Source organism: Herpailurus yagouaroundi, unplaced genomic scaffold, assembly GCF_014898765.1.
Source record: "Herpailurus yagouaroundi ecotype Mexico unplaced genomic scaffold, PumYag 221, whole genome shotgun sequence".
NCBI lineage: Eukaryota > Metazoa > Chordata > Mammalia > Carnivora > Felidae > Herpailurus > Herpailurus yagouaroundi.
In genome coordinates this window covers 12,194,349-12,213,906 of record NW_024412452.1, presented here as the reverse complement: position 1 = coordinate 12,213,906, position 19,558 = coordinate 12,194,349, and the positions used below count along the sequence as shown (strand labels likewise).

At 47.3% G+C, this 19,558-nt stretch overlaps 1 protein-coding gene across 25 annotated transcripts in view; it reads left to right on the top strand.

Annotated features, from left to right (window-relative positions):
- DYSF (dysferlin) overlaps positions 1-19,558 on the top strand; it is a 229,155-nt gene that overhangs the window by 85,006 nt on the left and 124,591 nt on the right. For 16 of the 25 annotated variants that reach the window (XM_040458557.1, XM_040458578.1, XM_040458572.1 and 13 more), the window contains 7 exons: positions 3,672-3,740; positions 4,335-4,378; positions 7,845-7,927; positions 15,404-15,445; positions 17,080-17,195; positions 17,716-17,829; positions 19,287-19,464. In XM_040458557.1, the coding sequence (XP_040314491.1) occupies positions 3,672-3,740; positions 4,335-4,378; positions 7,845-7,927; positions 15,404-15,445; positions 17,080-17,195; positions 17,716-17,829; positions 19,287-19,464 (646 nt within the window). The remainder of the gene's footprint in view (positions 1-3,671; positions 3,741-4,334; positions 4,379-7,844; positions 7,928-15,403; positions 15,446-17,079; positions 17,196-17,715; positions 17,830-19,286; positions 19,465-19,558) is intronic. The other 9 variants (XM_040458576.1, XM_040458574.1, XM_040458567.1 and 6 more) reach the window with 1 other exon arrangement.

Sequence of the window (19,558 nt, the reverse complement as noted above, 5' to 3'; positions counted from 1 at the left end):
ACACACCACATCTTCTTTATCCATTCATCCATTGATGGACATTTCCATACTTTGGCTATTGTTGATAGTGCTGCTATAAACATGGGGGTGCATGTGTCCCTTCAAAACAGTGCACCTGTATCCCGTGGATAAATACCTAGTAGTGCAATTGCTGGGTCGTAGGGTAGTTCTATTTTTAGTTTTTTGAGGAACCTCTATACTGTTTTCCAGAGTGGCTACACCAGCTTGCATTCCCATATATGAATTTTTTTAACTTTTATTTACTTTTGAGAGAGAGAGACAGAGCGTGAGCAGGGGAGAGGCAGAGAGAGCGGGAGACACAGAGTTTGAAGCAGGCTCTAGGCTCTGAGCTGTCAGCATAGAGCCTGACTAAGCGCACGAACCCATGGACTGCGAGATCATGACCTGAGCCAAAGTTCGACACTTAACCAATTGGGCCACCCAGGTGCCCCACAACAGTATATATTAAGTAAGAATCCTTAAACAGAAACGCACATAACACAAGGTTATGTATTGATTAGTTGAGAAAACTGTTGTGACAGAGGCTGATAGGAGCCTAACCCTGTATTTCCCCCAGAACAGTGGTTTAATATTCACAAATTCAATGTTCTCGGTGATTTATAGAATATGTAACTACCATCAACAACAAGAATCAATTCTATCTACTCAACTTGGTAAACTATTTTTATAGTCTAGTATTTTCTTAGGCTATTAAACAGCCTTTGAAATAAATTTTTGAAGACTGTATAATATTCCATTAGATGATTATGACATAACATTTAACCTATTTTGGGATAACTTTTTTGTTGTAGTTGCTAGTTTCATCTTTTATGAACATCTCTGTGACAAATCAGTGTGCAGGAATCTTTCTTCATACTCAGATTGCTTTTTCTATACAGAAGTTTCTAGAACTGGGCAGAGGGCATGCTTATTTTTCAGTATTTGATACAGATGGCCAAATAGCCCTCCAGAACAGTCATATGAATTACACTCTATCAGGAAGTGAAGGAGGGTAAAACAGAAAAAAGGCTTAGAGACAAAGGAGCAGGAAGAGGAAGAGGGGAAGAAAGAGGGGGAGGAAGCTCGGTGCTGGCTCGGCTGAGTGTGTGGGGAGTGGAGCAGAGTGTGGGAAGGCTGTTGGGGTCTTCCAGGGCCAGAGGCTGTGCCAGCCTGGGTGTGGTGGGGAGACCTGCTATGTTCAGGCTCCCAGACCCACAGCCCAGGGTGGCCAGGTGGAAACACCTGCTGTGGAGGGTGTCTTCAGCAACTTGGGGCCAAAGCTGAAGCAGGCCCTGGGGGCATTGCTCCTGGGAGTGTGGGGAGCACACACATCGCTCCTGTGCCTTCTTGTACCAGGGAGCTGAGGCATGGTATCGACAGGATCTCTCAGCTGTGTCCGGTTAGAGTCCTTTCTTTTCCTTTTATTTAAAAATTTTGGTCATCAAATATTTGGGTTAGGTAATATATTTATTGTGGAGACTCTATCTATCTATCTATCTATCTATCTATCTATCTATCTATCTATCATCCTCTACGTAGCAGCCATCATGAAATCTCTTCCTCTTGCCCCACACCCATCCACCCATCACTCTCTCCCTGGCAGAGGGAAGCATTGCAGTTAGATGCTTTTGCATCATTCTGGTTTCATTATGCATGTGCAAACAAATCAGACTACAAATCCTTACGTGCTGTTCTCTTAACACAGATGGTTGTATGTTATACTCACTGCTCTGCACTTTGCTTTTTAATTTTTCTCCCCCTCCAACTTTTACTAAGATATTGACATACAGCACGGTATAAACTTAAAATGTACAGCATGATGACTTGAGTTACAAACTGCAAAGTGATTATCCTAAGTTTAGTTAACATCCGTATCTCATACAGATACAAAATACAAAAAAAAAAAAAAGACAGAAAAAGTGTTTTTTCCTTGTGATGAGAACTCTTAGGAGCTACTGTCGTAACAACTTCCAAACATACCATACGGCCATGTTTTCTATAGTCATCATGTAGTGCATTACAACCTCAGCACTTACCTTTTCTCAGTTAATAATATAACTTGGAAATTGTTTCGTATCACAGAGCAGTCCTCATTCTTCAGAGCTGCACAGCAGCCCGTTGTGCGGACGGACTGCTGTTTAGGTAACCCGCCCTCTGTTGGTGGACACGTGGGTTGTTCCGTACCCTTGATACTTCAAGCTGTGTGCAGTGAATCACTTCATTACATATGTCATTCTGCACGTATGCAAGTATTTCTGTACGATGAATGTCTAGAGGTAGAACTGGTAGGTTAAAGTGTTTTTACACTTGCAATTTGGATGGATAGTGGCCAGTTGCCCTCTAGAGGGTTGAGGTATTTTTTTCTTCCGCCAGCACAATATGAGAAAGGAGTCTCCCCATAGCCTTGCCACCAGAGGGCTGTCGGATTTTAGAGTTTTATGAATCTGATGGGTGACAAATGGTGTCTTGGTTTTATTTGTGTTTCTTTTCTTATGAGGGAGGTTGAGTATCTTTCCATGTGTTCAACCCTTTGAACTTTCATTCACCCTCTGCCCGTGAAATTGTCAGTCTCTTTTCTTTCCTTACTCCTTTCTTTGCTGACACAAGGAGCAAATCCTGGCACCCATCCTTGCCTCCAAGCTTTGCCTGGGCTATTCTCACAGGGAGGCGGGAAGGGTGGGGACAGGGGCTGACTTTGGGTGGATCAGGGGCGGAGACAAAGTCCTGACCTTCATGGAAGCTGTACCCTCATTTAATGGAAGAATGGAAGCCCCTGATCAGATGTTCATTAAATGAGATAATGCACATAAATGCTTAGCACAGTGCAGGGCCCACAGTAAACGCTCTGAGAAAGGCTGTAGGACATGTAAACCTACCAGGATCTATGTATCTGAAATAGATTACCTGCTGTCCCTGTGCAGGGACGTGATTCTCCGGAGCTGGCTATGGGGTGTGGCACCTCCTGGGGCATTCTTAGCACACGTAGAGCACACAAGTCACTGGTTTGGATCCGGATTCCACCTCTGCCAGTTTTCTTGATTGTGGAAAGCCCAGTCTTAAGAGCAGCGCTGATCTGAGGCAGACTGTGGCTTACGGGGTTTTTGTGTTTGCTGCATTTTTCTCTCATTCTCAGATCCTGGTGCCTGGCCCTCAAGCCCTGGCCCTCTAGCTCCCCTTTCCCCTTCGCCTCCACTTCCTTCCCCCATCTTCAATCTCTTAGGGCTCATGGTGTTCCAAAGGGGCAGGTGGTCTGGGCTTACTGGTAGAGGTTAGTGTGTTTAGCTGTAGGACCCCTGGGAAAGCCAGTCTAGACTCAGGGCCCCCACACTAAGGTCATGGACATATGGGAGTTGGGGCAGGAGGATTTCCAGTCAAAGGTAGGAGATAAGGGTAGAAGGGCCGTGGAATTCAGGCAATCTGTCACCCCACCCCCACCCCATCCACGCACTCTCTTGCTACCCCACCCCATACTCTCCAGCTCTGGATCTGATTTACCATTGAGCTTTGTCTCTGCAAATTCCTTGTGTCTGAGCCTTTAAGGTCCCTAGGATCTTCTGCCCAGCCTGAAGGGTGGCCAACATGGCAGAGAGCAGCCCTGGCTGGTGAGGTGGTCTCCCAAGGAGATCATAGTTCCCTTGGAGCTCCATCCACCTGTCCTCTTTGTCTTCTAGCTCTGCAGCAAGATCCTGGAGAAGACAGCCAACCCTCAGTGGAACCAGAGCATCACCCTGCCTGCCATGGTAAGCCTTGCCTCCTCGGGCCCATCCCAGCAGACCCTGGGCTCCTGGCTTCCCCAGCATCCTGCTTATATCCTGGACTTCTTCTCCTCCTCTTCCTGCTTCTTCTTCTTCTTCTTCTTCTTCTTCTTCTTCTTCTTCTGCTTCTGCTTCTGCTTCTGCTTCTGCTTCTTCTATTTCTTCTTCTTCTGCTTCTCCTCCTCCTCCTCCTTCTTCTTATATGTTTATTTATTTATTTTTGAGATACAGAGAGAGAGTGAAAGCAGGGGAGGGGCAGAAGGAGAGGGAGAGTGAGAATCCTAAGCAGGTTCCATGCCCAGCGCAGAGCCCTACGCGGGGCTTGATCTCACAGCTGTGAGATCATGACCTGAGTGGAAATCAAGAGTCAGATGCTTAACTGACTGAGCCACCCAGATGCCCACCCCCTTTTATAAAAAATATTTTATTTTTAAGTAATCTCTATACCCAACATGGGGCTTGAACTCACAACCCCGAGATCAAGAGTTGCATGCTCTACTGACTGAACTAGCCAGGCTCCCCTGGACTTCCCCTTCTTTAAAAGGATCCCACTCCACCATGTCTCTCTTCCCTCCTCAGTTTCCCTCTATGTGTGAAAAAATGAGGATTCGCGTCATAGACTGGTGAGTGCTGAGTCTTGGAGTCTTTGGGGTGACTATTGTCAGGGTTCACTGCGTCCTTCAGTTTTCCGCAGTTGAGAACACATAGTGGGAGAGTCTTTTTCAGGTAAGGGAGTTTCCTCTGCTGGGAGGCCAGAGAAGGAGAGGTCGTGGGCTCTTCTTGGGAAGCTTACTCACAGCCCTACTCCAAGGTACAGAGGGCAGCCAGGTAGAGCAGAGAGATCTCCAGAAGCCTGAGGTCCCCTAGGGCAGGGGGTTGTCAGGAAGACTTCCTGGAGGAGGTAGGATTTTGATAAGTCCAGGGTGAAGGCATTCCAGTGCAAAGAGGATCATAAGCAAAGGCAAGGAAGGTGGAAAGAGTAGGGCTTCTGGGAGGATGGGCTGTGACCCGCCTACCTCCCCCCCTCCCCCACGCCCGCTGTGGGCTGTTAATGTGGAATGAGCACTTACTGTGTGCCAGGTCCTGTGCCCAGCAAGTATTTTACATGCGTGACATCATGTGATCCTCAGCTCGATTCCTGGTTACTTTATAGATGAGGGGGTGATCTATCTAAAGTGACAGCTGGGAAGCAGCTGAGGCTGGGATCGAACCCAAGCCTGCTGCTCCCAAAGCCTGTGTTCTTAACCACTGGGCTCTCTGCTTCCCACTGTGTTAAGGTGATCTCTGTCACACCTGGAGGGCTATTAAGGGTCCACATGCCTGAGCTCCGGGACCTTCCAGACATGAGGCTTTCCAAAAAGAGTTGTCCTCTTTCTGCCCCCAAAAAGTCTTGGCCGTGCGGTTCCCAGCGTGTTCTCCTTTGGTCTCAGGCCATGGTACCCCCAGCCAGGAGGGTAATGAGAGACCAGGGAAAACCCCCAGGCCACAGAACCATTAAAGTGTGCGCCAGTTCCCTAGGCCTAGAGAAAACAGCTTGTGGGAATTATAGAGGAAAGCAGCAGCCAGGAGGGCCAGGAGGGAGAGGCCTCTAGGGCCCTGACCGCAGGTATGTTCCGTGGGCAAGCGGCGGTCTTGGGGAGAGATGTGCTCCATGTCCCCAGAACCACCTCTGTATCTCCGCTCACGATGTGTGTGCGCACCTGAGTGTGTTGTGGTGATGGGGGCTGATTGGCTGTACGCGTCTGTGTGTGTCTGTGCCTGTGGACTCTTGTGTGCCTGTGCGCATGGGTGTGGTTGTGTTGTGTGTGGTGGGTGGGCCTTGCCGGGGTCCGTGTGAGCTGTGTCGAAGGCATCAGCATACTGTACAATCCAAACACATTACGGAATCCGGTGGTTGCATCTCTGGTTTGGGTTGAAGCGGCATTTTTATTGTGAGTCTATTTTCAGACTTGCTGTATTTTCCAAAAGCAACCCCAAGCCCCAAAACCCAACTCTTGGCCAGAAAGTGTTCTGCTGCTGCAAGTTCCTGTCCAGAAAAGTGCTTTCTTCCCAGAAAACTCAGACAAACTTTTGTTATCACCTGAGCCCTGGAAATATGATATGGTCCACATGGCCTTTTCCTTGTAACTTAATCTTCTGTTCAATCCTTTCATGTTTTCTTTTTTTGTTAAAGAACAAAAATTCAAGAAGTTCCTTCTACCCCATAAAAACGGAATCTGTCTCCATTCTCACACAGTTCAGATAAGACCAGAGGTCAGAAATTTCATTCTCCTCTCTAAGTGCTGGTCTTTTCCAGGGGCCGGTCATGAAGGCAGTTACCAGTTATCTGCTGTTGATGATCTCACTGTAAGATGTGTCAGGAAGTTCTTACTTCCCAGGGCTTATCACCATCCTTCATCAGGAAAAATGATGAAGATCTCTGCTGACAATCCATTCTTGTTGGTTAGTCCCCACCCGGGTGGAAAACTTTAAAATCAAAGCTTAATCACCAATCTGGGAAGTGCAAAGAGGAAGGAAAGGAGCAGTAGAGATCAGGTATCTGATGGGTATAGCACTGAAAAGAGAAATAGAATAATAGCCTTGCCCAAGCGGGTCTTTCACAATGGGGCTTGGGTGTGTCATTTTCTGAAGCTGTCTGTGGCCTAGGTACCCATAGGAGGGAGAGAGAGCCTACAGGGCTCCAAGGAACATGGATCCCCGGAAATTTCAGGAAGGAGATAGGTCTTGCCCAGTCCAGCATTTCTCAACTTAGCACTATGGCGTTTTGGGCCAAAAAAATTCCTTACTGGACAAGACTGTCCTATGCATTGTAAGGTGTTTGGTGGCAACCATGGCATCTCTCTCTTGCTCCCTGTCCCCCTTCAACACTATCTCCAGACCTTGCTAAATGTCCCTGGGGGTCAAAATCACTGGATTGAGGACTCTTGGTCTAGCCTGACAAGGAAGCAGTGGGTGACTGCAATCAAAGCTCTGCTTCCCGTGTCAGGTGTATCTGGCTCAAATCCTAGTTTTGCCATGTTGGCAACCTCAGTTTCCTCATTGAGATCCTCATGAGTACTTGCCTCATGGGGCTGAGTGAGGGTTCGAGCTACCGAGTGAGGGTTCGAGCTAATTCGTATGACGATGTGAGCACAATGCTTGACTTTCAGTAGGTGCTTGATAAATGCCAGCTATTCTCTATGTTATTGTCAAGGGGGCAGGGGTGGGACCCAGAGGGAGGGTCTGCATGGGACGTTGTTGGCTAATGGACTCATTACAGTCAGTCTGCTCAAACTCCTACCTGTAGTCCCCCATGCTGGTTAGGGAAGGGAGAAGCCTTCCTCCGAGGAAGCAGGACAGGGACAGGCCCCTGTGCATGTACCATGGCAGGAGCACTGGGTCAGGAGTCAGGACACCAGGGTTTCAGTTCTGGCTCTGCCCCTCCCTCCCAGGCTGACCTTGGGCAAGGACCTTCCGCCTCTGAGCCTCGATCTTCTCATCTGTGCAATGGAGAGGATAATAAAAGTACTAGTTCTTCAAGGCTGTTGAGAGGATCCTTTGAGATAAAGGAGGTTGAAAGTGCCTCGTCACATATAAAGTCAGATACAAAAAGTAATCCTGCATTAGCTAATATAAGCTAATTTAATATAAGCTAATATAAACTAATTTAAGACTGTGGCCTTGGAGATAGCTTCTTCTTGGGATGCCCCATTTTCTCCTGGCCTGGATATTTCCTGAGCTTCTAGAACCTTGCTCAACCTGGGTCTGGGGGTCTGGTTCCCAGAGCAGCCTCCTGCTCTCCTGCCCTCCCTCCTGCCTCTGGCCTCTTTCCTTTCAACCTGCAGATGTCTCCCCAGACATCCAGGCTGGCAGCCCAGTGTTGGTTGGCTGATGGGATGCTGGTGGTTGGCCAGATGGACTAGTTCCCTCAGAGGAGTCTTGAGCAACACTTCCTTTCCAGTCTCGTCTTCCCTAGGATTACCAGGCCTCAGTAACATACCCAGTATGAAGACTGAGACCCATAAAGATGTGTAACCCTCTCCTTCCTGGGTGGGCTGTGGCGTGCAGTCCGCCTCCTGTGTTCAGGCCCTCTCTGCCCTCTTATTCTAGGGACCGCCTCACCCACAATGACATCGTGGCCACCACCTACCTGAGTATGTCGAAAATCTCTGCCCCTGGAGGAGAAATAGAAGGTAAGTTTCCCTCCCTTGTTCTGTCCTCTGGTCCTCCACACTCTCCCCTGATCTACCCCTACCTGTCTTATACCTGTAGTTTTGAGAGTGCAGAAAAGGGAATATTAATTATGAGGACTTTGCAGCCCATTTGTCATGAAGAAGGGCTGTGGCCAATGAGAAAGATGGCCTTACAGACACTTGGGATTCTCTACACCTCAGCGGGTGGGATACATCACTGAATGGTATAGAGAGGATAATTCCCTCCTGCCGATAACATGGGTGGCTGCGGCCATTCTGTGCATCAGGTTCTGTGTTGGCCAACTATGTTCTAGGAGTTTCTATTTCGAAATAGCTTTCATTGGTCAGTGAAAAAGTAGGCCATGATCATTTTGTAAAATTTAAAAAATAATTAATGAAGAAGAATATAAAATTTGCCCATTAAATTACCCATATGCTTACCCCCCAGATAAGAGCTAATTATTAATATTCTGGGAGTTTTTTGTGTGTATGTATGCATATGTACATGAATGTGTCTGTATGTATACCCAGGTGTGTGTGCATTAAAAACTGTTTTGAAACAACTATTTTGAAAACTGCTTTTTGTCACTTGGCAATTTAACATACATGTTTATTCATGTTATTAAATATTGTACAATAGCATTTTACAAGACCAGTGCTCTAACCCCTGAGCTATAGGGCCTAGCATTTTAAATGAATACCCATTTTCCACTGTGTGAATGTATCTTAATTCACATTAACTAGTTAATGATGAATATTCAGGTTTTCTAATTTTTCTACATTATAAAGAACTAATTTTATATTGAACAGTTTTGTAGATGAATCTTTTATACAATTCATGATTTTTTTTTGGATGAATACCTAGAAGTAGAATTGCTGTATCAAAGGATTTGTAAATTTTTTGAAAAGCTTATTTATTTATTATTTGAGAGAGAGAGTGTGTGTGTGTGAGGAGGGGAGGGATAGAGAGGGAGGGAGACAGAGAGAGAGAGAAAGAGAGAGAGAGAGAGAGAGAGAGAGAGAGAGAGAGAGAGAGAATGAGAATCCCAAGCAGGCTCCATGCTGTCAGCACAGAGCCCAACACAGGGCTCAATCACACGAACTGTGAGATCATGACCTGAGCCAAAATCAAGAGTTGGACCCTTAACCAGCTGAGCCACCCAGGTGTTCCAGGATTTGTACATTTTAAAGCTATTTGTATATATCAAAATTGCCCTTCAAAAGACTGAACTAATGTACCCTCTAATCACTCACATAGGCTTATTTTGCTCTACTTTCGCCAACACAGGATAAAATAATGTTAAAAAAGAACTTTGTTAATTTGATGGTTGAATTTCATCGTTGTCTTAATCTTCATTTCATCAATAGATGGTTAAGTTGATGAATGCAACTTTAAAAATATTTTAATAGTTGTTTTATATTTACATATTACTTATGTATTTATTATGTATTTTATTCTATTATAAATTGCCTATTCATTGTCTTGGTTCATATTTCTGATAATATGTTTGTTTTTTTCTCACTGTTTTGTAAGAGTTCTGTATATATGGATGTTAACTTTTCCCCTGTTGTATATGTGGTAAATAATTCTTGTCTGTTTTATTTTACCATGTAATAGAATTTGATGTGTAGATATTTAAAATTCTTATGTAGCTAAATCTGTTAACCTTTTCCTTAGCAAATAAGGCAAGGATCTAACATTACTTATTTCACAGTTGTTCTTTGGTAATACCAACACTGTATATTAAATAATCTTTTCCCTATATTTTGGAATGCCACCTTTATCCACTACCAAATTCTTAAATGTGTTCTTGGGCCTGTTTCTTGATTTTCTATTATCTTTAATTGGTATGTCTGCTTGTTATTTCTTAGGTTTTGGTATCTGGGTTATGCTGGCTCTATAAAATTAATTGGAAAGATTTAAAGTCTTTTCTAACATCTGGAGAAGTTTATATAACATAAGAATATAGTCTTTTGAGGGTTTGAAAGAATTCACCCATAAAACCAGATGGGCTAGGTGCCCTTTTTGAGTGGGTATAGTACTAGCTCTTTAAAAACTTCTCAGTTTCTCCTGTGACCATTGTTATTTTTAGCTTCTTACTTTTACTATAGTCAATTTTGATAATTTTTTTCCATAGAAAAGTGTTCACTATGTCGAACTCTTCTAATTTATTTACATAGTGTTGTATAGAGCAATCTTTTATAATTTAAACAATTCTCTCTACCTAGGGTGTTTTCCCTTTTCTTATTTCTAATGTTATGTGTTTGAGTTTTCTTTCTTTTTTTCTTGCTTAGCTTTGTTACAAGTCCCCTACCCCCGAACTTTGTTTCAAAGAATCAACTTTTGGATTTATTTATCAATTCTAATATTTTTTCTTAATTTTCTAATTTTTTCTTTTTAAATTTTGTCTTCTCTCATCTTTTTACTCTTTAACTCTCTTCAGCTTATTTTGTTGTTTCCTTTTAAAGCTTTCTAATTAACTTCTTGCGCTTATTTTCAAAATCTCTTATCTACATAATGATACGGTTTTTGTCCCATATGTCAAGCTTAGGAAGGCCTTCAGCAAACCCCAAGGTTATATTTAACTCTATTTTTAATTTTTTTTTACATTTAAATATTTAGTCTATTTTGCATTTATTCAGGTGCACTTTCTGAGAGCAGCCTGATTTCATTTTTCTAACTAGATGCTGCTTGTAGGAACGCATCTTTTTTTCTTACAGTTAAGTTACTTTGATCTAGCCAAGTGCGGGACTCTTTTCAGTGAATTTTATCTGAGTCGTGGTGAATTCTTAAGTCTGAGTTGAAGAGGAATTTATTCTAACATTGGAACAGGAGCAGCTGAAAGCAGGGTGGGGTAGGGGATAAGAGCAGGAACTCTGGAACCAGGCAGCTTGGGTCCCAATTCTGCTTCTTTGTAGCTGAGTGAGTCACTCCTCCCCTCTCGCCAGGCCGGGCCTCATAAGGCTGTTGTAAAGATCCAGTGAGATTATAAATGTAACATTCTTAGAGTGTCTGGTATGCATGAAAACCTAAAGTAAAGTAACTTTGCTGTGTAGTATCATTATTATTGGCTTTCTGCATCACTAATCTGATCTTTCTCCCCTGTACCAGTTCTCCTTACTGCTTTCCATGTAGTTTAAAATTGGCCATCGCATTTTGAGTTTCTTGTCCCGCCTCCGTTCCCCTCTGTCATTCCTTTTATATTTTTCATTTTCTTTTTGGTCGGTTCTCTCCCAAAAGTTTTGTTTTGCTTCACAACACCTATGTCTTCTTGCACTCTGTTGAGAATTCCAAATCATTTCTGGAGACCTTCAGGTGAATGCTGTCTGGAATCTTACAGATGCTGCTTCTCTACCTTGGTCAGCACTCTGTGATTCTTCCTTTCTCCTTTATTCACTCTCTGGCAAGACCTGGTCAGTGCTGGTGCCTTTCTACAGACAGGGTGCATTGTTCTCTGTCCATTCACCTTGACAAATCTTTACTTGGAGCACAGGTTAATGTGTCCAGTTTCTGGAAGATTCCATCTGGTACTCTTAAAGTTGAGCAATCCCCTTCTTCTACATTCTCTGAAACATTAAAAAAACCCCACCTTTTAATTATAGAAAATTCAAACACACATGAAACTAAAGAATTGTGCAGTGAAATTCCAGGTGTCCTCAGGTAGCTTTAATATCCAATTGCTCTCTGGCATTCTCATTTCATCATTGGTACTTTTAATCGGTGGAACACATAAAAACTGCCATCCATAAGACACTGCTGTGAGGGCCCTTCCTGCTCCAGCCTCCTACCCCCACTGACTGTGGAAACAATCATCCCACTTCTCTGTTGCTGTTCAGATAATTTTTGAGAATGGCTATTTTGGATGTGCAAGTAGAAAGACTTGAGGGTCAGTGCATCATGAGGGTGGGGTGGAAGGGAGGGCATTCTGGACCCCTTGCAGATCGAAACTCCTGGTATGGAAGGAATCTTCTCCAGTTTTCTGATTGGTGCTGTCTCTGGCTTTAGAATCCAGGGGCAGACCCTCGTAGAAGCACAAAATGACCTTCTGACTGTTTCCTGATGGCTACTATTTCATGAGGCTACACCTATGCCTGCTATTAGCTGCCCGAGGGAGAGTTTAGACCCCTCTCCCCCCAGTCAGTCTTCATTTCTGTTGGTGATGTTGGCCTTGATCTTTTTCAGGGTCACTATGAAGGTTTTACAGGGAATGTGAGAAAGAGGTTTACTTGGCCACTAGATGGCGCTCAGGTCATGGGCAACCCTGCGTGGGTCAGGGAGGCATTCCAAGGTGGGTTCAATCCTCTCCCGCAGATTGTTTTGGGAGTAAATGAGACTCTTCTTGCAACTAGCTAACCAGTTTTAAATGCGTTATTAAATAGCTTGATCTCTGAAACAATACAAGAGTTTAACTTACTGCTCAAAATAGAGCTGTTCTTCACAACTGCTCCAACGTCCCTTCTGGCAGAGGTGCGTCACTGAGACCCTGAAAGTTCGCATTTGCCTTGCTCCCTGCCCAGCTTCTCCCATTTGTCCTGAGGCCATCTCAGAACGTGTCACTCCAGTTTTCCTTTCAGCTGCTTGTGTTCTTTCTTCCCTTTCGGGGGTTCTATCACATCTGGGCGGTGCTCCACGCTGTTTTCTCACTGCTCTCAATACCCCGACTAAACCAAACTGTAAAAACGCGTTGTTTCTCCATATTCCTCTGCCCTCGTGGTTCACCAGATTATCTGGCACAACCAGGAGTTTTTGTTTTCATGTTTTTGTTTTTATTTCCAGTGAGGACAGGACCTAACACTGGCCTCTTAAGCACTGCTGCCCACAAGTTTGCCTGGGCACACTTAAGTATTCCTTGGACCCTGTGCTCCAAAGCATTTAGTAAAAATTTTGTTTTCTAAAAAGGAGTGATTTCCTTAGAAGCTGCAGTTCTTCTTCTTCTTCTTTTTTTTTTAAGAAGCTGCAGCTCTTTCGAAAGGTAACGGGCACATGAGGCCCGTGAAACCGACACAGACTCTTTTATAATTTTATATGTACGAAAATCATCCTACATCGACGGCACTTGGGTCCTACAGTTTTTTCCACAGCTAAGAAATCCATAGAGGTTTTTGTTTTTGTTTTTGTTTTTTTCCTTTGGTCTCTGGAGCACAGATGATGATTTCCCAGCAGTTCTCGGCTTCTCCTCCTGTCTGGCACGGGCTGGTGTCAGGCAGCCAAACTGTGGGCGTGGGAGATTGCTGAGAGAAGGAGCTGGCGGGGCTGGTGGCAGGTAATGGCCTCGCCTTCTCCAGAAGAAGACGTGGGTGTCCCAGGGCACAGCTGTGCTGTGTGGCTCACCAGGCCGGGAGGGCCTGTCCTTGGTCTTCCCCCAGGTGAGGGAGTTGGGCTGCGTGGCTCAGGCCGCCAAACTGGGAGTATTCATCTGTGTTTGGGGCTTCTACAGCCACGGTTCCCTGGGCTTAGGGAAAACACGGCAAAACCCTTGGATTTTGGCAGAAGGGTGATGAGGACTAAATAGAAGCCTTGTCTTAGGTAGCTTCGCTGGTCACTCTGCCCTTGACTTTATGAGTTGCCTGCAGACGCAGAGGAGAGAACCTGGGATAGGTCTCCTTGGCACCTGGAGACCTAGGATTCTGCCCCCAAATTAAGAATCGTTGGTCTAAATTGTCAGCAGGGCCATGTCTGACTAGGTGCCCAGCACTGTGCCTGATTAGGTTTGTTGAATGAACGAACGAACGAACGAAGAGATGAAGGAATTAATGAAAGGTGCCATTGGGAAATAGGCTTCTCAGCAGCCACCGCTTGGTCCTCCTGGACACCAGAGGCATGTGTTGGTCAGATGGCTGGTGGGGATAGGGGGACCTCGGTGTCTAGGTGGGGCACCGGTTTACAGCCAGGATTCAGAGTCAGTCTGTGGATGTGAAGTGGAGTTTGCCCCTGCAAGAAGCACATGGCAGTCAGAACTATGACCTCGGCCTCATTAGCCTGAGATAACTGGCCGGGTCTGTTTGTAATCATTTGAAAAGAGCTTAAAATGGAATCTGTTTCCTTCCGGTGGGTCCTGGCCGCGGCTCTCCTCGGGGCTGCAGCTGTACCCATGTGGGTCCTCTCCCTGGTGCTAAAAGCTCCCCTAAGACCAGAGGCCTGGCTCCTCCATGGAGGAAGACCTATTCCTGTGGATATGGAAATGGCCATGAATTATGGTTTCTGCAGTCCTCACTTCTGCCAGCCGGCATTCCTAGCTGAGGCCTGGCTGTAGAGAGCTGCGGGACTGGGTCCCAGGGGCTCACCCTCCTGCTGCCTTCTGCACCAGTGGGTCATCCTTGTCCTCGTCTCTGGACTTCCATGCTCCCCTTCTCTCTTGTCTTCGCTGTTTCTCTCTCTGCTTCTATTCAGTCTTGCTTCATGATATTTCGCTCAACTCTTGGCTCTTAACTATAGCCATGAAGCTGTGGGAAAATAGGCATAGATATATATTTTAGGAGGAGACAAGTAGGCAAAGATGACCAACAAATGAAAATAATCAAAGATTTTACCACCATATCACAGGCGTGGTCATGCCCCCAGACCTGGTTATGCTTAGCTAGTTGGAGGAGGAAACAGGGAGGGTCAGAGGGCAGGAAGAGGCTAAAATCAGAGAGGACCATGGAAGGAGACTGAAGGGTGCCCACTCCCTTGGGGGTGTCTTATATCTACCTCAGAAGTGAGGGACAGATTCTAAGAGCCCAGAAGGGTGCTAGAACATCTCCTTCCTTGCTTCTCTCATTTATGGAGAGCCCTTACCAGAATGTAGGGGCATGTCCCAAGGTGTAGAACCTTCAGCTGATGGGCAGGGTCTGGCACTATGCTTCACTTGGAGTGGTGGGTGCCGGAAGCAAGACGCCAGTGCCTGCAGTTGTGAAAATGCAACATGGTGCTCTTGCTGGCAATACTGAAAATGGCCACTAGATGGAGATGTCGTACCTTGAAATGCCATTGCTCAGGGACCTTGGTCCCAATTGTTAACCTGCCTGTTAGGTGGAGTGCTGGGTATGCCTCACTGCCTTTCATGTTCCCCCCACCTTTCTTTGTGCCTGTGCTTTGTTTCTCTCACTTATTTGGCTATAATACAGGGGGAAAAAAAAGCACAATTTCTTTTCTGTGTTGTTACTTGAATGTATTGAGTCAAGTTTCGGGTCCCATTTTCAACTGGCAAACAGAACACTCAGACATAGGTAGGCAGACACCGGTGGGGAGGGACCTGGAGGCTCATCTTGCTGCTGGGGGCTGTGTCTGGCTGGGGGTGGTGGTGCAGTAATGACTTAATTTGTGATAAATTCACAGGTGGGAGGGGGTTGGGGCCTTGGGCCACATCTATTTCCCACACAGGAGCCGTCTTTCCATCTGTCTGTCTGCCAACTCTCCATCCACATGCCTGTTCATGTAACCAATCCTCCCAGTCATGTCCATCTTAACCCCTTTTGCATTTCTTTACGCTTCAGAGGAGCCTGCAGGTGTGGTCAAGCCTTCTCCAGCCATGGACCGTATGTGCTTTTCTGGGGATGGCAAGGGGGTGGGCTGCGGGTTTTTAGCTGGAGGCCAGAGGGTGCTGGTTGCTGGGGATTATTTGATTTGCTTGAGATGGGACTGAGGTACACCACCACGGTCCCTGAGCTTACCTTTGGCTGTTACTTCTGTACCGCGGTTGAATATGAAAATCGCTTGGAATGCTTTAAAGACAATTCCCCATGCAACCCCTTCCTGAATCTGCTAGGCTCCAGCTCAGGCTCAAATGAGTCCACTCTTGCAGGCAGGGAGGGGGTGGGGCAGGGCCCTGGGCAAGGCATCTTGGGGACCAGGAGGAGGCCAGGGTAAGTGGAAAACTCTTGAAGTTGGAGTTTACAGGGTAAATCATAACGGAGATGATTAGTACAAATAATTAGTAAAGCTCATGTTAGTTTCCTTAGCCTGGGCCTCCACCTCTGTCCCAAATGCCAGAGCCCTGTCTGTGCTGGGGACTGGAGGGAGAATGGTGACAGGCGCACGGCAGCTGGCTCTGTGGGGAGGCATGCTCCTGCGCTCAAGCTCTGTCCCTGCCCATCCCACTTTACCCCAGGGTCTTGGCACTCAGTGGGACTTGGGCTTCACAGCTCCTGTCCTTAGGTCCGGCTCAAGCATTTTCCTGCTGAGGCCATTTATTTTGTACCTTCCTTGCCCCATCCTTGCTCATAAGGATTGGATCATCCCAGATGGCTCCTGCTCGCAGGCCCACTTCCCATTGTTGGCATTCTGGAAACAGCCTCTCCCCCCTTCTTCTGGAAGAGACACCTTGGCTTTTCCGGGTTCTCAGAATATTGTCCAGTGACGTCCTGTCCTGGGAAACTTGACCGTTGACTGGAAAATCATGCCATAACAACAGAGAGCCTCTGAGGAGACAGTGATGTAGAGAAAAGATTTCCCTCATCACTGGTGGGATTCTCCTTTGCGCTGTCCTCCAACCTGTTCCACCGAAAGGTGGTTCTTTGTACAATGTGGGGAGGGAGACAGAATGCTGGAGTGAGTCAGAGCTGTTGGGTGATCTGTCTCGACTTCATAATGACGTGGTGGGTATGGGGGACACGTGCCGGAGGAGTGCCCTGTGGATTGGGACATCTAGCCAGGTTCCCCCCCACCCCCGGCTTCCTGGGTGATGGCTTCTCTGGTCACCAGACTCTTGGGCCTCCTTTGTGTGTCCCCACGCTCCTGTGAAAGAGGGAGTGGGGATGCAGGCTGGGGTGTGGCCTGAGAGGGGCAGGGCAGCGGAGGGCCCTGGGCCCCAGCTTTGCGTGCTGGCTTTGGGGTTAGACCAAAGTGCATGGGATTTGAGGTTAGACCATTTTGGGCCGTGCCACTTTGTCGTGATGTGTTCCTTTGCATCTCTGAGCCTCAGTTTCCTCATCTGTAAAATGAGATAATAAAAGTAATAACCATCTCCACATCTCAGCATAGTGGTGAGAATTAAAGGGCCTATGGGAGACAATGGTCAGTGTCATGATTCTTTATACACTTATGGGGGTTGCATCCTCTGCATGTTCAGGGAACTCAGGGCCAGGGATGGGCTCAGGCCTGAGGTTGGCTGGGCTGAGCACTAGAAAGCCACACCGGGCTGGCTCTTCTGATCCTCACCTATGTCTCCCAGTGGACGACCATCTGGGCTTCCTCCCCACCTTTGGGCCCTGCTATGTCAACCTCTATGGCAGCCCCAGGGAGTTCACTGGCTTCCCGGACCCCTACGCAGAACTGAACATGGGCAAGGTGAGCCAGCACCCCCACAAACCCACATCCCCAGGCCTGCATGCGGGGCTCTCCCAGCCTGGGCAGCGTCTGCTCCAGTCTGGACTCCAAGAGCCCGATGGGAGCCCAGGGCCAGACAGCGTCCCCTCAGAGAACCCTCTTTCCACCTGGCCCCCTCCTGGCTTCTACTTCCTTCTTACTCCCCTGCCTTTTGCTTTCCCTTCAGCGCCAGCCTAACAGCCACCCCCCTGCCCCCCGCCGCCGCCTTTTTCCTGGTCCCCCTGAGGGACCCAGGCCTTATCTGTCTCAGGTTTCATCCTTCCCTGGCTGGGTTGGAGTCTGGTACTGACCATCTGGGCGGCTTGTCATGTCCCCTGAACTCTCTGGGCCACCGTTTCCTTATCTGCAGAGTGATGGGGGTAGCCCAGGGCCTTCTTGGTTGTCTGGGAGATGAGCCCGGGCCAGATCAGGCCCCTTTCCTTCCTCTCCTCCCCTCCACCGCTCCCTTCTCTGCTTCTGGTGACCCAACCTCCCCTCTTAGGGGGAAGGTGTGGCCTACCGAGGTCGGGTTCTGCTCTCCCTGGAGACCAAGCTGGTGGAGCACAGCGAGCAGAAGGTGGAGGACCTCCCTGCGGATGACATCCTTCGGGTGGAGGTGAGGGGTGTGGCTCTGGAAGAAGCGAAGGAGGTGGCGACCAAATGGGGCTGGCTTCTATTGTCATGGTGGAGGAGGGCTCAGCTGTACCCACAGTCTGTTCCTTCACCCCTCTGGGCCTCAGTACCTAAGCAGTGAAATGGGAGTAACCCCACAGCTATCCTGCCTTCCTGAGGGATATTCAGAGGCTCAAAGAAAATAAATGAAAATATTTTAAAAGTCTAGAGCTCGATGCAAAATGAGAAGTGTGTTTTATAACAATAATGTAAAGATAGCTAACGCTTATTAATCACTCACCGTATGTCAAACGCTACGCTAGTGACATTTGATGGCACTGAGTCCTCCCAGCACCTGTGAAGTGGCTGCTGTTAGTATCTCCATTTTACAGATGAGGAAACTGAGGCTTATATGTACCAGAGCAGCAAGCGGTATAGCTGAGCCTTGTGTCCAGGAGGCAGCTGTATAGGGTCTGTGTGGTGTTTTAAGCTTTCAGACTCTGTAGTCAGAAAGCGCTGGTTTGAATCCTTCTGTATCAGTTTCCATATCAGTGAAGTTGGGGTAGTGATTATACTTAACCTCATAAGATTGTTGGGAGAATTAAATTAATTCAAACCTGCATGCAGTGAGCAGTCAATAAGCGTTAGCTATTATTACTATGTACTTAGTTTTTAAATTTTTAAATTCATTTTGAAGGGGAGAGAGAGAGAGAGAGAGAGAGAGAGAGAGCGAGCGAACAGGGGAGGGCAGAGAGAGAGGGAGAAAGAGAATCCCAAGCTCTGTCAGTGTGGAGCCTGACGCGGGGCTCAGTCTCATGAATCCTGAGATCATGACCTGAGCCAAAATCAAGAGTCAGATGCTCAACTGACTGAGCCACCCAGGCGCCCCTCTATTTACACGATTCAAAAACCCAGTTGTGTAACCATCTTCTCTCTGCCTTCCGTGAAGGGGATTGCAAAGTCATCTTGGGATGTGTGATTGAGTGCCTGCCATGTCCTCAGTCCTGTGCCTGATGCCCAGAGGGGACATTCGTCCCAAACACATGGCAGCTTGTATATAATGCAGGGCTGGATGGTGTGGTGGAGACTCTGAGTGGCATGGGCTGGGAGCTCTGGGCAGAGGCATGGTGGTTTAGACCCTTTGGCCCCTTTCGAGTGGCAGATGTAGGCGACCAGGCATCCCCGTGGTGGCAAGGCCACTGCTGCTGGTTTGGATTGAGGAGCAGCATGACCTTGGAGGATCAGACCTTATTAGAGGAACGGGGCCAAATACACAGGCCTGGAATGAGTTTGCTCAGTTAGTAACCAAATCTGGGCACTGTTGCTTAGCTGTCCATCTGTCCAGCCAGGATTTACTGGGCGCCAGTCACGGCCAGGGCCTGCCAGACACGTGATCCCTCCCCACCCCAGTGTCTTCCTTCCTGCTCCTCATGACCCTTCGGCTGCCCTTTCTGTTCCCAGAAGTACCTCCGGAGGCGCAAGTATTCCCTGTTTGCTGCCTTCTACTCGGCCTCCATGCTCCAGGATGTTGATGATGCCATCCAGTTTGAGGTCAGCATAGGGAACTACGGTAACAAGTTCGACACGACCTGCCTGCCGCTGGCCTCCACCACCCAGTACAGCCGGGCGGTCTTTGACGGTGAGGCCAGAGGCTGTGCGCCCGGCTGGGACCCAGACCACAGAGCAGGGGCTGAACCCTCAATACTGTTTCTCACGGAAAGCTGCCGGAGGCC